The following is a 15,581-nucleotide window of genomic DNA, read 5'->3' as shown; positions in this document are numbered from 1 at the left end:
CAATAAAAATACAACACGTGTAAAACAAAATGTAGGCTAAGGTGTCAAGAATGCACAGAAGAAGAACTTTATTTATTTTAAAATTGTACCTTTATAAAACTCTTAAAGACATGAACATTGAAAGCAGTTGTTTTATCTACCATATCAACAAATTCTTAAATGCTGAGTGATGATTCCTCCATATAAAACTGATGGTCAAATTTCCCCTAGGAAAAATAACATTAAAGTTAAATTGTGTGAAACTATGACATGTTTCTGTTCAGACAACGCTTACTTTCAAGAAACTCTTATTTTGATGGCCGAAATACCACAATTCCGGCATTTCCTGACAATTTCCTCTCTCTCTCTCTCTCTCTCTGTGTGTGTGTGTGTGTGTGTGTGTGTGTGTGTGCGTGTGTGTGTGTGTGCAATTTACCCTATGATTTATTTGCTTATTTCTTAAGGCCTGGTGCCGTCAATAATAAACAGTGAACAAGTTTCTGTTTCAATTTGAGATACGTTACAGCCAATCATTACATAACTCAGTTAAGTAGCACTTTTTACGACCAGTTCAATCTGAATCGTCAGCTTTCTTGAGTTCACTCATGTTAACGAGGCACTTAGATAATATGATGATATGGTGAGCAGTGCCTGTATGTGCATGTCACATGATACAGTTTCCTCCTCATGACAGGTGAACGCAGGTGCGCCCTCCTCCTCACCTCTGTGTTTTACTACTTCCACCTAGCGCCATAGTCTGGAACAGACACGAAATGCCCGTTAAATTAAATCATATTTCTGACCGACTATATCATTATTTTGCAATTTTATTTTACTTATTTACTTAATAACTCCACATTTTTATTCATCGTCATTCATAACGTATCTAGTTGCTTAGTTTCCAGGTGAAATGGGGCTTTCATAACATCTAAGCTGCTGTAACTTCAGGAAAAGCATGTTGTACTGACTCCTGTAGAGCATACTGGCTATTATGAATGAGAAGTAGACCCGGTCAGTTTGATAGACGTGAGACGTTGTGGGGGTTTAGAACTTGAGAGATTCTTTCACTTAACGATGAACATTCACGGCACCGCATTTATCACTCTTTGTCTTTAACTGCTTGGTATAGCAGCAGGGTTAAAAGGATGAGACTAAAACCTCGCGGAACTATTTAACTTGGATGCTCCTGTTGCGCAAAGATACTGCGGCATTTCGTTTACACTCGATGAGTCGCAGTGCATGCACGTATCGCTCCGCCGACAGAGGAAATGCTCCTAGACCAATCACATCTGTGTTTACACCATCACCTGTCAAACATACACCCTCTGCTATATTTTCTCTCTGAAAGGTAGGATTTCTGTGCTTATTTCATTTTTGATTTCTGTCTAAAAGTGATACGGCGAATGAAGTGATGATTTGGAGAAACCCGGTTCAACTATAACGAGAAGCAGCCAGGGTTAGCAAGGTTAGCGCCCCCGGAGCTAGCGAGCTGGAGCTGGTTATCTATCCGCCTGGCTTGTTTTTTAGCCGATTATCAGAAAGTCCTTGCGCCTGATCATCCCCAGCTGAGGTCGGAGCATGGCGATGTGTGCTAGCTTAGAGAACCCGGCTAACTAATGTTTAACACACTCCGCGTTTGTTCGGTAGCAGAGGTTAACGTAGCCTTCACGATAGCAGGACCGGCCATGCAGTGCATCTTCAAGCTAGCGTTGTAGACGTTCGGCTGGAGAGAGATGCGTTTAGCAGGGTCAGAGCTAGCACGGTGCAAGGTTGGATTAATTTCGCTGTCCATATTTCTTATTTAACTTATCTGACACAGCGGCCTCTACAGCCAATACCTCTGCCAATTTTGCGTTAAATAACGTAGCGATCCACGTGTTCTCAATTTCTCTTTGTTTTAATTTTCTCGCTTTTTTTGCATTTCCGTGTAATGTTAGCAAACTAACATTGTATGAGCAGGCGATGAAATGGGAGACCTTTGGCAGTATAGTCACGAAACGGAAGAGTTATTCTGAACATTTCCTAAGTAGAAACAAAGTAGCAATGCCTCGTTGTACAAATAATACAGCTGAAAGTTATAATTGCATTAATTGTTACTCCTGCATTAATGTACAGGTATTTTTTCTTCCTGTAATATGTGGTTTAGGTTGAACTATGAAGTTTTGCTGTTTGCTGTTGAGTATCGAGGCTTATTCTGTAACTATGCATCAAATTTTATAAGCTCATAATAGTTTTGCATGCTTATTTCTGTAAAGTAACTATTACTGTCAAGCCAGTGTTTATGGGGATGTAAAAATGGAGTCAGAAGCACAACATTTGCATCTGAAATGTAATTAAGTGGAAGTCAGTAGTAACTTAAAATAGAAGTGCACAAACGGTAAACGTACATCCTCCTTGTTTCTTCTGAAGTAGCTTTAAGGTTGTTAAAATCATCTTCCATATCAGCTCTCAGCTTGTGTCCCTTCTCCACTGAAGCTGTATGATGTTTTCACCTGGTTAAATATTTACACCCACCACTGTGTGACTGTTATGTCTGACCCACCGGCTGCTGTTCATTATTTTCCCTCTGTGAACCCAGCATGAGACACCAGGGTCAAAAAGAGAGGGGCATCACTTTTTTATTTATTCCATTCGCTCTTGAATTTCCTGGGCTGTTGACTTTGTGAAACTATAAGGGGTAGAGGGAGGAGAGGAGAAGAGAGGAGGAGACAAGAAAGGAGGAGAGTGAATCAGATCCAGACAGTATAAGGTGCAGCGCAGTGTGGGTGTTGACAGTATTTAACCAGCCTCTGTGCTGTAGAGCTGTTTGATTTACAGTGTTCACTTTCACTCTCTCTGTTTTCCCCCCTTCTTCTGTGCACATAGGAGCTGAAACACACACTCACACTGAAGCGCCTACGGTAGCCGCTAACTGGACGGACTCTCTGGCAATTGACCTTTTGCAGGTAAGCCTGGGCTCCCTTTGTAGAGTACAGTTAGCCTAAGTCACCTCTGCTTGATCAGATCTTCCACAGCTTTAACTTGGTGTTGCTGTATCCTTCCTAATTTCCTACAAGATTTGCCTCTTAGTTCTTGAGATACATGTAGAGTCTTTAGCAGCTTGAGCAGTTTTCACAAGACAGCTCTGATCTGCATACACACTGGGAGCACATAGAAACATTTCAGGAGAACAAACCCCACTGGAACATTTTACAGATTTTAGATAATAACACAAAGTCTCTGTTGTGCTCAGCCAGAAGCATCACACAGTGAGGGGATGGATTTACTTTGCCTGTTTCATGAGTGAGAAAAACATAAAAGATATTAAAGCAAAAATGGTGTGCTTTTTAAAAAAAAATATCTTACACAGCTGTTTTGGAACGTGACTTTTAAAGTTATAAGTAAATAAGAAATCATAAAAAGGAAGCAGAAAACTATTTTTACGATTTTCTCGTGTCTGCTTTTTCAATTTGTATTGAGTATTATTTTATTGTTGCACCAGCAGTTAGCAGCCATCACATTGCAATTTCCTCTGTTTCTCTTTTCACGAGACTTGCACAGTTGGAAGAAGGATGCGGGGTCTTTTGTCTTTGGACTTGGCATTTTAAAAACTGCTCATGGAAGACCCACTGTTCCCACAAGATCCTGTGATTCTGCATCACAAGAAAGTTCAGCGGCAGTTGTTTTTAGTCTAGAACAGCTCTGAGTGTACAGCTTGTTATAACCCCGTCCCCGAGGCTTTGTGGCACCTTGTGTTTATCCGAGGCTTGTAAAGTGTTAATTGGAGCATCTCAGGTGTAATGTGCAGTATTGGTGCAGTGTAGCATTGCCACAGAGGCAGCCTCGACCTTGTGGGGCTTGTGGAAAGCCAATCCCAGAAAATACACACCAGTGCGCTCGAAGGAGGGAAAGAAAACAAATATAAGAGACACAGACTGAAATGGGCTTTTGTATTTCTAATAGTGTTTTCTCCTGGTTAGTTGTCTATGAATATGAAATGTCATGCACTAATTTCCTTCCCAGAGACTGAAGGGTTTGATTTAATCTTTTTTGTTTGCACTCCATCCTTCCCCACCACTCTGTCTTAGTGGAATAGCGGAATAAGTCTTGAACCATGAGCTCAGTGGCAGTGTTGACCCCGGAGAGCTTTGCAGAGCATCGCAGTGGCCTCAAGGACCAGGAGATCGCAGGTAACATCTGCCAGTATGCTTAATATATTCTGTTTTCTTCTTCCATCTTTACCCTCATCCTCACCATATTTATGTTTGTCTCTCCTGGCCAGGCTGTGTCCCGGAAGATGAGGCCTACATCCCTACCTACCTGGAGGCCTTCCCTCCGCTGCCGGAGAAGGGGACACCGGGGGAAAAGGCTGGGGAGCCGACCTCGGCATGGGGGAGCAAGATCAGGCCCATCAAAGCCTCTGTCATCACCCAGGTGAGTACACATATAAATGTTATGAGTGAATGAACACTTAGGAGAAAGGAAAACATTGAAAGTGCTAAAAAAAAAAAAGCTAAATGCATCAAAACTTTAAAAAGGTACAAGAATACTCTTCAGCTCTCTAGATGTTTTTCTGACTGTAATAATGTTAGCTCCAGTACAACTTGTCAGTAAGATGCACTTGTTTTGGTAAAGTAAGCAGATGACACGTTGGTAGAAATTTGAACCTCCTCCTCCTCCTGTCCTGTTTGTAGGTGTTCCATGTGCCCCTGGAGGAGCGTCGCTACAAGGACAACAGCCAATTCGGGGAGGGCGAGGAGGCCAAAGTGTGCTTGGACATCATGCAGCGGACAGGGGCCCACATCGAGCTGTCTCTGGCCAAAGACCAGGGCCTGTCCATCATGGTCACCGGCAAACTGGACTCCGTCATGAAGGCTCGTAAGGAAATTGTAGCTCGTCTGCAGACACAGGTATAATTCACTGTAGTTGTTTGTGCTTTTTGTTTGTTAACTTTTGAAACTGTTGTGCTGGAACCTCAGTAAGGCTGCTTTTTTCCGATCCTCACAGACTTAAATTACATTGGCTCTCTGTCCACGATAACTCAGTCCAAAGTTGTGCAGGAGTAGTTGGTCCTAGTGGCAGCTTGAAAAACACCAGCTCTGCAGGCAGGGCGGCTTAGGACAAAAGGATGGGCTGAAAAATGACCGTCAGCTCCCTGTGGGTGACTTTCTGAGCTTCAGCAGCAAACATGCTGATTTTCACTTCACTTGGTGCTCTGAGGTCCACCTGTTTAGCTGAGCTGCAGTTATTGAAGCAACGGTGCACAAAAACACTGTCCTCTTTGCAAGGTCGAATGCTTTTGTTTTTGTTTGCCACCTGAAAAGTCAAATGTTTCATTGTAGCTGTTAAGGTTTATCCAGTTATTCTCCTTGGTAAAATATATGCCATACAAATGTGGAAACAGAAGCTGTAGCATCTAGACTGTTGATATGTTCGACTGCGCAACTGTGCAGGTGTACCTCATTTTCTCCCTCAAACCTTCTCCCGCTGCCCCAGGCCTCAGCTACAGTCGCCATCCCCAAGGAGCACCATCGTTTCGTCATTGGTAAGAACGGCGAGAAGCTGCAGGAGCTCGAGCTAAAGACCGCCACCAAGATAGCTATTCCACGTCCTGACGACCCGAGCGCCAACATCCGCATCACTGGCACCAAGGAGGGCATTGAGAAGGCTCGCCACGAAATACTGCTGATCTCTGCTGAACAGGTCTGCACCAGGGCTCAATTTGTGACCTTTTAACATTCATAATTAGAGATGCTAGTCAACCTTTTTGACCCTGTATTTTATTGGCTCTGTAATAATAGCAAGACATCTCAACAAACCTCTAGTTGTTATATTTTGCTGTTTGACCGACTCCTCCTCACGCTCACCCACCCACCCACCAGGACAAGCGGGCAGTGGAGCGTCTCTCCCTTGAGAAGGCCTTCCACCCCTTCATCGCCGGCGCCCACAACCGACTGGTGCAGGAGCTGAGTCAGGAGACGGGCGCTCGCATCAGCATCCCTCCTCCCAGCCTGCCCAAGGATGAAATCGTCATCACTGGGGAGAAGGAGGCCGTCGCCCTGGCGCTCAGCCGCATCCGAGCCATCTACGACGACAAGGTGCGTTTGTTCGACTAGCTAACGTACCTTTAAACTTTACCCTGACGACATACTTAATGACCTTTATGTTTTCTCTGTGTGCTCATTATACTCAGTCCATTTGCTGTTATTTTGCATTTTCTCAAATTATTTTTTGCTCCTTTTTCCTTCTGTTTTTTTTATCCTGCATATTTGTTTCAGTGAAGAGCTAGAAATATTGTCTTTCTATGATAATTTTTCAGTTTTTGACTTTTTCATCAACATTATAACGGATTATAAATTAAAAAGAAAAAGCAAAAGAATAAAAAGAATCCACAAAAAAGAAGTCAACATAACAAGAAACCCAAAAGCAAAACAAACTGGATCACAGCCAGGAGTGACTTAAACTGGATTGGTTCCGCTCTTACCTGCTCCTGGTCTTGGTTCACTCAGAAATTGTGTGCATTGTTCAGTAGTTCATGCTTCTTTCCTGCTTTTTGTACTTGTTACTCAGAAAGATTTTCTGCTAGAAGGTTGGGGTTTGACTTCACCGTGAGACAAACACGATTGGAGATGTGAACTTTGTGGCCCTTCAGCACAGTCTCACTCTGTTCTGTTTGTTTTGTCTGATTTTCTACCACACTTAAATGTGCATCTACAGAAGTTTTACTGAAAGGCAGATGGATGAAACGCGGAGAGGAAGTGTGTGTGTGTATTTGTATGTGTGCTACCAGATGAGAGCAGTTGATAGGCATGCTGGGGATAATGTGGAGAGAAAATTGGATTTCGCTAGAGAACAACAGGATGAGAATGCTAATGTAATTTAGTTCGTAAGTATGAGAGGCCAAAACAGTTTTTCTCCTTTTGCCTCACTGTTGCTCAGTCCTCCCTTTTCACTTACCCGTGCCGACTTTTATTTCTGTTTCCTGTCGTTCATTCCTCTTTCTGTGACCTGTTGTGTTCCCGTCCATCTCTCACCACACTAACCTTCTCTCCGTCCACCCTGCAGAAGAGGAAGACCACCACCATCTCCGTGGAGGTGAAGAAGTCTCAGCACAAGTACATCATAGGTCCGAAGGGCAACACCCTGCAGGAGATCCTGGAGGCCACGGGCGTTTCTGTGGAGATGCCCCCTCTGGACTCCGGCTCAGAGACCATCATCCTTCGGGGAGAACCTGACAAGCTGGGACCGGCGCTCACGCAGGTGTACGCAAAGGTGAGGGGGAAGAGGGGGGATGGAGAGTGCATGATGAACTGTGTCTGAGCAGGTGGTGCATCGTGGGTTTATTAGCTGCCTGCTGAGGTCGTAAACAAACAAACATGTCTGTTAGTGCTAGATTAGTAGATTAATTTATTAGATATCAACTACTTTGATAATCAGTTAATCTTTTTTTCCCAGAAAACATGTCCAAATTCTCTGATTTCCGCTTCCCATGAGTAATTGTTTCTGTTTTTTTAAGTCCTCTATGACAGTAAACTGAATGTCTTTGGGCTGTGGGCAAAACAAGACATTTGAGGATGTTGCCTTGACCTTTGGAAATAAGTTTCTCACTATTTTAAACATTTTAAGTACCAAAAGATTAAGCCATTAACTGAGAAAATGATCATCAGACTAATCAGTGATGACACTAATTGTTAGCCGATTATTTATTGCAGATGAATCGATCTGGAATAATTTATTGGTGATTGCTCATTTCGAGACATGGAGGTTTCAGCGAGGTTGTGAAGGTAAACTGGATTTTAACTCGTAGGCCTTTTGTCTCTGCGCAGGCGAAGAGCGTGATGGTGATGGAGGTGACCGCTCCAGCCTGGCTGCATCGCTTCATCATTGGCAAGAAAGGACAGAACATCGGGCGGATCACACAGCAGCTACCACGAGTAAGAGGATAGAGGTGTTCGGAGTTTGAAACCACAGATAAGACACTCGCTCTTCTTCATAAAACAGAGAACAGTGATCAGGGTGTAGGAGGTGATGAAGGAGGCAAAATTGAAGCATGACACAGGATTCTTGTAATGTAGACTGTAGCTGTGTCGTACTTAAGCTGTGTGTGTGTGTGTCTGTGTGTGTAGGTTCATATAGAGTTTACAGATGGTGAGGAGCGCATCAGTCTGGAGGGTCCAACAGAGGAGGTGGAACAGGCTCAGGCCCAGATACAAGAGATCATCAAGGACCTCGTGAGTACTCAGACACCCGTTGACAATCTGTTCATTATTTAAAGTCATTTTTGAAGCAAAGATGCTAAAGACACCATATTTCTCCAGGCGTTGCAACGTGAAGAATTAGTGCTTTTCATATTTTTCACCATATTCTGACATTTTGTAGGTCAGAACATTAAGCCATTAATCAAGAAAATAACTGGCAGATTAATGGATGATGACCATCAGCCCTACGTGGGATATTTATCACAGCAAGAGGATTGGTGCTCATTACTAACAGAATCAGTAAAAAAAATGTAGTTGTAAGATGTATGTCTTTAAAGGCTCATGAAACAGTAGAAATATAAATACACTTTGACACGGAAAAGGAGACAAAGTGCCCGTAGATTTGATTGAGTTCAGTGCTGCAGCTCAGGTGTAAAATTCAGTCACAAATGTTAAATCTCCCTCTGTGTGCAGCTGGTGAGGATGGACTACACTGAAGTCATCATAGACCAGCGTTTCCACAGACACCTCATCGGAAAGAACGGCGCCAACAGTGAGTGCGCCAGCCATTCTTACATTTAATGATAGGATAAAGTGCTTTGGAGAAAATGATCCGCTGACATCTTGTGCGTGTTATTGGTTGTGAGATCCTGTATCAAATTCTGGATTCCAAAAAAAAACTTTTAAACACTGCGTGATGAAGTTTTTTTTTTCCTGACAGGCGATCTGGCATGTGCTGAAACCTGAAGACATTTAAATTAGCAATATTAAAGTCTTAAAGGGCTTTCAAGCTCTGCGGAGTTTAGTGTTTTGATCCTCAAAGGATTTGAATGAAAAATCCAGACATAAAACTGAAAATTCAACCTCCTCCTCATCTTTTCAATGTTCTTGCACACCATCCGTCCCTCCCTGCTTTTCTTCCAACAGTCAATCGGATCAAGGAGCAGTACAAAGTGTCGGTACGAATCCCTCAGGACTCTGAGCGAAGCGGCCTGGTCAGGATCGAGGGAGACCCTAAAGGAGTCCAGCTGGCGCGCAGAGAACTCATCGAGATGGTCCAGAGAATGGTGAGAATGTGCTCAAAGTTTAGGTCGGCTAATTCATTCAGTCAGATAGTCAGCATAAATGAAAAAAGAAAAGCTCCAAAGTGGCCTGATCACATCTTTTCCCCCCTATTTCCAGGAAAACGAGCGCACCAAAGACCTGATTGTGGAGCAGAGGTTCCATCGGACAATCATTGGCCAGAAGGGAGAAAAGATCAAAGAAGTTCGAGACAAGTTCCCTGAGGTGAACGTTCACCTCGGCCCTTACTGCACTTTATCTCGTCCGTTCATCTTTGGAAATTTGTTTTGGTCCAGCCATAATCTAATTTGACGGGGTATTATCTCTTCTACTTCCAGGTCATTATCAATTTCCCTGACCCGGCGCAGAAGAGTGACATCGTCCAGCTGAGAGGCCCCAAGAATGAGGTGGAGAAATGTGCCAAGTTCCTCCAGAAAATCATTGCTGATCTGGTATGTGCCACCACTATCTTTATCTGTCTCTTGATCCGTCTCTGGCTGTCTACACCCTGACTTCACAGCAGCTTTCTTTCTTGTCTAGATTGAGAATAGCTTCTCGCTCTCCGTTCCCATCTTTAAGCAGTTCCACAAAAACATCATTGGTAAGGGTGGTGCCAACATCAAGAAGGTGAGACAAGTTCATTTTAGGCTAAGATCTGTACAGATTTAAATACAGATTTCAACCATATTGTTCAGATACTGTCACCAGAACAAATGTCACATTACATTGAAGGCTAAAGATAACAAGATGTTGTTAACGCCACCAGATCCGTGAGGAGACCAACACTAAGATCGACCTGCCGACGGAGAACAGCAACTCCGAGATGATCGTCATCACAGGCAAGAAGAGCAACTGTGAGGCAGCCAGAGATCGAATCCTCGCCATCCAGAGAGAACTGGTGAGAAACACCAGACTGTTGTAGTTAGAGCTTACAGGCTTTCTTTCCTTTGTGGTATTTGTTCTCTTATTCTTAACATCTTCCTGGCTGTCCTTTCTCTCTTGTTCCCTCCAGGCCAACATTAAGGAGACGGAGGTCACCATCCCAGCCAAGCTGCACAACTCTCTGATCGGCTCCAAGGGCTGCCTCGTGCGCTCCATCATGGAAGACTGCGGCGGCGTCCACATCCATTTTCCCTCAGAGGGCTCTGGCTCGGACAAGGTCACCATCAGAGGGCCCGTTGGTGAGGTGGAGAAGGCCAAGAAGCAGCTGCTGCAGCTGGCTGAGGAGAAGGTGGGTGTGAGCGGAGAAAGTAAAGTTTGAATAATGGTTACAGTGAGTGTATGAACAGAAGTGCTGACTTTCAATGACTGTGAAGTGAGCTACAATAGAGAGGAAGGAGAAGAGAGACCACATGTCGATTTCCCTCCTTCCTTCCTTCCCTCCCTCCCTTTTCAGCAAGTCAACAACTTCACAGCTGAGCTCCAAGCCAAACCAGAGTATCATAAATTCCTGATCGGCCGTGGCGGGGCCAATATTCGCCGTGTGCGGGACAGGACAGGGGCCCGCATCATCTTCCCATCGCCAGATGACACTGAGCAGGAACTGATCACCATCGTAGGGAAGGAGGAAGCCGTTCGTCAGGCCCAGAAGGAGCTGGAAAGTCTGGTTAAAAACCTGGTAAGGACTACACTTTCTTTAATCTGACTGCAAAATCAGAATCTTAAATAAACCCCTCCGCGTACTACTTTCCTGTTGTCCTCCTTTCTCCAGGACGACGTGGTGGAGGACAGCATGGTAGTAGACGTTCGCCACCACCGCCACTTTGTGTGTCGGAGAGGCCAGGTGCTGCGGGAGCTGGCAGAGGAGTATGGCGGAGTAGCTGTTAGCTTCCCTCGTACAGGAGTCAACAGTCAGCGGGTCACCCTGAAGGGAGCCAAGGACTGCGTGGAGGCCGCCAAAAAACGCATCCAGGAGATCATCGAGGACCTGGTAAGAGACACAAGTCGGGGCGGGATCACAAACACACACACACAGGTAGTGCTGCTGAACTCGTGGTGTGTTTTCCGTCAGTACCGTTGTTACCCAGCTGTCTCCTCTCTCGAGCAGGAGTCCCAGGTGAGCGTGGAGGTGGCCATCCCTCAGCGCTACCACCGGGCCATCATGGGGCCTAAAGGTTGCCGCATTCAGCACATCACCAAGGAGCACGAAGTCCAAATCAAGTTCCCAGAGAGAGACGACAGCGCTGCAGGTCAGAAACATGACGTACAGGAGAGGTGTACCTGCAGCTGTAACTGTAATGCTGTGATAGCGCAAGAACACTGTCACTTAACAGACATATTTATTAAAAATATGGAAGGTCACAATGAATTAATTCAGAGTAGAATCTAATAATAATCTATTGAATCCATTCAATCCAGTAGAAAAAATGGACGTTTCTGTCTTTGAGATTGGAATTGTACCCAGCATGTTTACACTGGAGACAGATGAGCCACAGTTTGGCTTTTTAATCCACTATCTGTGATGAAATTACAGGCCAGGAGGCTCCACCACAGGAAAATGGTGAGATCAGTCCAGAGGTGGAGTTCATCCCCCGCAAGTGTGACATCATCACCATTTCCGGGCGTGCAGAGAAGTGTGAACTAGCCAAGGCTGCCCTGCTGGTAGGCACCATTTTACTTCAGTTACAGACAAGATCCTGTTCTGTTTCTCTTGTTCCTCTCCATCATATGTTCTCTCAGTAACAATCCTGCTCTCTCCTTCAGGCGTTGGTGCCCATAACGGAAGACGTTGAAGTGTCTTACGAGCTGCATCGCTACATCATCGGCCAGAAGGGCAGTGGGATCAGGAAGATGATGGAGGAGTACGAGGTTAGTTTACACTCTCTGGCACCATCTTCTGGCCGAGAGGCTTTTCATGTCAGAGGGCCTGCATCAGTGGTGAGAAAAGCTGTTCTTGTTTGGTTATTTGTGTGTTCTCTGTGTCCGGTTTGGCAGGTGAACATCTGGGTGCCGCAGCCAGAGAAGCAGCTGGATGTGATCAAGGTGACGGGCCTGCAAGCCAACGTGGAGCGAGCCAAGCTGGGTCTGCTCGAGAGGGTCAAAGAACTGCAGGCTGAGCAGGAGGACAGGGTACACACACACACACACACAGACACACACATGCTTTACTACATATTAAAGGACTTCATGACAGTTGAAAATTGAGAGCATCCTGTCTTGTTGATCTTGTTCTTCTCCATACAAAACCTCTTGCAAGGCCATGTATTAAGTGTTTGTGTTCTCATCTCCTTCCCAGGTCCTGCGCAGCTTCAAGGTAACCATGTCTGTGGACCCAAAGTTTCACCCCAAAATCATCGGCCGCAAGGGTGCCGTCATCTCTCAGATCAGGAAAGACCACGACGTCAGTATCCAGTTCCCCGACAAAGGAGACGAGCAGCAGGTGTGCTTATAACTGGCTTTATCTTGAGCCCTTAATACTCATTTTCCTCCTTTGTCCAATTTCAATTTAAATTTCCTCCTTTCTTTACTTGCTGCTTACATGTAAACCTTCCTGTGTCCCCCAGGATCTGATCGTGATCTCGGGGTACGAGCGTAACGTGGAGGAGGCACGTCAGGCCATCCAGCAGCTGGTGGCCGAGTTGCAGGAGATGGTGAGCCAAGATGTCCATCTGGACCCGAGGACCCACGCCCGCATCATCGGAGCCCGTGGCAAAGCCATCCGCAAGCTGATGGAGGAGTTCAAGGTTTCGATGTTTATTTGGGCGTGTTGTGCTGCGGGGTGTGCTTACACACCAGATCATAGTTTCATTTCTTTTTCTGTTTTGTATTATTGTATCTTTCACCTGTTATTTTCCACTCTGTTTTAACCTCTTCTTCTCGTGTTCAGGTGGACATCCGGTTCCCCCAGCCAGGCTCCGACGAGCCAGATAAAGTGACCGTGACGGGCCTTCCTGAGACTGTCGACAACGCCATCGACCACCTGCTCAACCTGGAGGAGGAATATGTGAGTTTCAGTATCTCCCCAGGTGAAACTTCACAGCAAGGGAGAAAAAGCAGTAAATTAGCTCATTGTTTTATGTGAGTGCACACCAAGTTCACATCAGGGGACTGCACACTGTAAGCTATAACTCAAAGGAAGATGATGTGCAGAAAAAACAAAAACAAATCCACCTATCAACGTTTCTCCACCTCTTCTCAGATGCTCAGCGTGACAGAGACTGAGACCTTGGCGGCATACATGAAGCCTCCATCTCGGTACGGAGGGGGAGGCGGAGCAGGAGGAGTGGATGACAGCAGCGGAGGTCCGGCTAAGGGCTTTGTGGTGCGGGACGCCCCCTGGAATGCAGCAGGGAACAAGGTCAGACATGCTGACATGTGTACATATGTTTTTACATTACACTCGTGTATGAATTTATTAGGGATGGTGGTCCAAGGTCAAATAAAATGATGTCCGCCCAGCTTTTGTTTGAGGAAATGCTGTATTACAGTAGTGTTAGCGCGTCCTAACTTCGTACCATAAGCATGTAAATGTGAGCTGGTATGACAATAAAAGTTCCTTGATCCTTGATCAAACATCTTGTATGTGTTTGTTGCAGGCACCTGACATGAGCAGCGCTGAGGATTTTCCCACATTCGGGACAGGTGTGACCCTGAAGCAAGCGTCCGCCTGGGGTCCCAAGAAGTTCTGAAGCTGCTCACTTGGAGAAAACAAACAAACAAAAAAACTTCTGTAAAGTAGATGATGAGAGACAAAACCGATCTCTAATCAAATTGCTGCTCGCCCTCCTCCCTCCTCCTCCTCCTCCCTCCTCTCTTCTTCTTGTTAGTGACCTCCCTTTGTCTCTCTTTCTCTGTAAACCCTTTTGTACCGTCCTCCCACAACCAGCCACAATGAATTCTGGGAGAACTCTTCCTTCTTTATTTCCTCATCTGTCTTTCCTCTTAGTACCTCCACCTTCCCCCCGAGAGAACAAAAAAAAAACAAAAAACAAAAAAAAAAGAACGTCATTTGCTCCCTTCATAGTTCTGCTGTCTCGCTCTGCCTCTCGGTTGCACCACCCCTGCTGGTCTCGGAAATATTTCAAAACTGACCCCCTGCAGCACCCTTTTTCACCTGTGACTGCCACACTCTCCCCCTTCAACCTGTCACGTCACTGCAAGACTTCGGAAATGTTTAAAAACTCTTCAGAGTGGGGCCGGAGAGCACGGGACACCTGAAGCAAGACGTACGTCCAGGTAACGATGTGTAAGTCTTGGATTTTTAAGCTCAAAACAAAGAGGGGAGGTTTTACTGTGCATGAAGAGTTTGTAAAAAAAGAAAAAAAAACAGGCATCTTTTACAGTTCTTGTGGTTTTTACGAAGAGATTTTGTGTTGGCTCACTGATGAGTGTGGTGGTGCAGCAGGTGAGGCAATGAGCTCTGTGTGTGTGTTTGTGTGTGTGTGTGTGTGGTGGTGCTGGTGGTGGGGAGAGAAGGAGAGGTTTTCCCCACCCACGAGTGTTTGTAGATCTCCTTTTTTTAATTTATGTCCGAGCTGGGAGCAAAAAAACAGCTGCTGTAGTCGACTTCCTGAAGGTTTTTCCATTTTTCAAATCAGCGTTTGAGCGGAAGGACGTGTACAAACCGAATGTTTGTAACGAAGGTCGTTTTTGTCACAACTGTTTATTTATTCCAAAAGAAAAGGAGCCATTTTATTTGAACTACTGTGATCATGCGTTTTTTATAAAAGCACCCACTGTAGCTTGATGCTTACAACCTTATGTTTGGGAGTGAATGCTTGTACGTCAGGGTTTGGGCATATGTTAGCAGTTAATGTGTACGTGTACAAAGGACTTTTCGCTATTTTTTTAAACTGTGTGGGATTTTTTTGTTGTTGTTGTTGGTTTCTGGCATATTTGAAGGACTGTATGTTTGTATGTATGTATGTGCGCGCGTATGTGGAAGTTAAGATGTATATTTGAATGAAGCTGAACCAAACTTTTTGCATCGTCTTTGTCTGTTTGTCTCTCTTCTCAAGAGCTCATTTGGAGGTTTTTACGCTCTCGGCTTGTTGCCACGCACACGATGCTGCTTAAAAATCTGACCTCCCCTCCCCAGCATCAACAGCTGCACTTTTCTTTCATACAAGTGCTTCATGTCTGTTTCGAGATATTTTGTAGCAAAACAAAAAAGCCTTTGTTGCCCCCTGACTTTTCCCACTTCTGAGACTTTAATCAGCACGTCCTGAAGTGCCCAGTTGGCCCAGATTTAAATCAGTTTAATCAGAAGCTTAAAGGTGAAGTTTAACAGTTTGATAAATGCCTTATTTGCTTTCTTACTAAAAATTAAGGGAGGGTTATCACTCTCAGGTCTGTGTGATTAGCAGCTGGATGCAGTAGTTTTAACAGCCTCTGCTGTTGTCTGTATCGCAGCTCCGTTTGTGA

The 15,581-nt window shown here is 45.0% G+C and overlaps 1 protein-coding gene across 2 annotated transcripts; it reads left to right on the top strand.

The window, feature by feature from the left end:
• Positions 1–1,193: 1,193 nt before the first annotated feature.
• Positions 1,194–15,140, top strand: hdlbpb (high density lipoprotein binding protein b). Of its 2 annotated transcripts, none has more exons than XM_046380943.1 (28): positions 1,194–1,327; positions 2,845–2,924; positions 4,047–4,148; positions 4,241–4,392; positions 4,653–4,868; positions 5,455–5,661; positions 5,841–6,056; positions 7,024–7,230; positions 7,785–7,892; positions 8,085–8,189; positions 8,631–8,709; positions 9,084–9,223; positions 9,339–9,443; positions 9,557–9,670; positions 9,759–9,845; positions 9,985–10,116; positions 10,231–10,449; positions 10,615–10,836; positions 10,930–11,148; positions 11,266–11,407; positions 11,692–11,819; positions 11,922–12,026; positions 12,153–12,287; positions 12,454–12,597; positions 12,722–12,901; positions 13,045–13,161; positions 13,357–13,515; positions 13,754–15,140. In XM_046380943.1, the coding sequence occupies exons 3-28, from the start codon at positions 4,073–4,075 to the stop codon at positions 13,844–13,846; spliced, it is 3,807 nt and encodes a 1,268-aa protein (XP_046236899.1). In that variant the 5' UTR covers positions 1,194–1,327; positions 2,845–2,924; positions 4,047–4,072; the 3' UTR covers positions 13,847–15,140. The 2 variants fall into 2 exon arrangements, with proteins under 2 accessions (XP_046236899.1, XP_046236900.1); XM_046380944.1 differs by lacking the exon at positions 1,194–1,327 and adding an exon at positions 1,424–1,748.
• The last annotated feature ends 441 nt before the right edge of the window (positions 15,141–15,581 follow it).

Source organism: Scatophagus argus, chromosome 23, assembly GCF_020382885.2.
Source record: "Scatophagus argus isolate fScaArg1 chromosome 23, fScaArg1.pri, whole genome shotgun sequence".
NCBI classification, from domain to species: Eukaryota; Metazoa; Chordata; class Actinopteri; family Scatophagidae; genus Scatophagus; species Scatophagus argus.
This window is presented reverse-complemented; position numbering and strand designations above follow the sequence as displayed.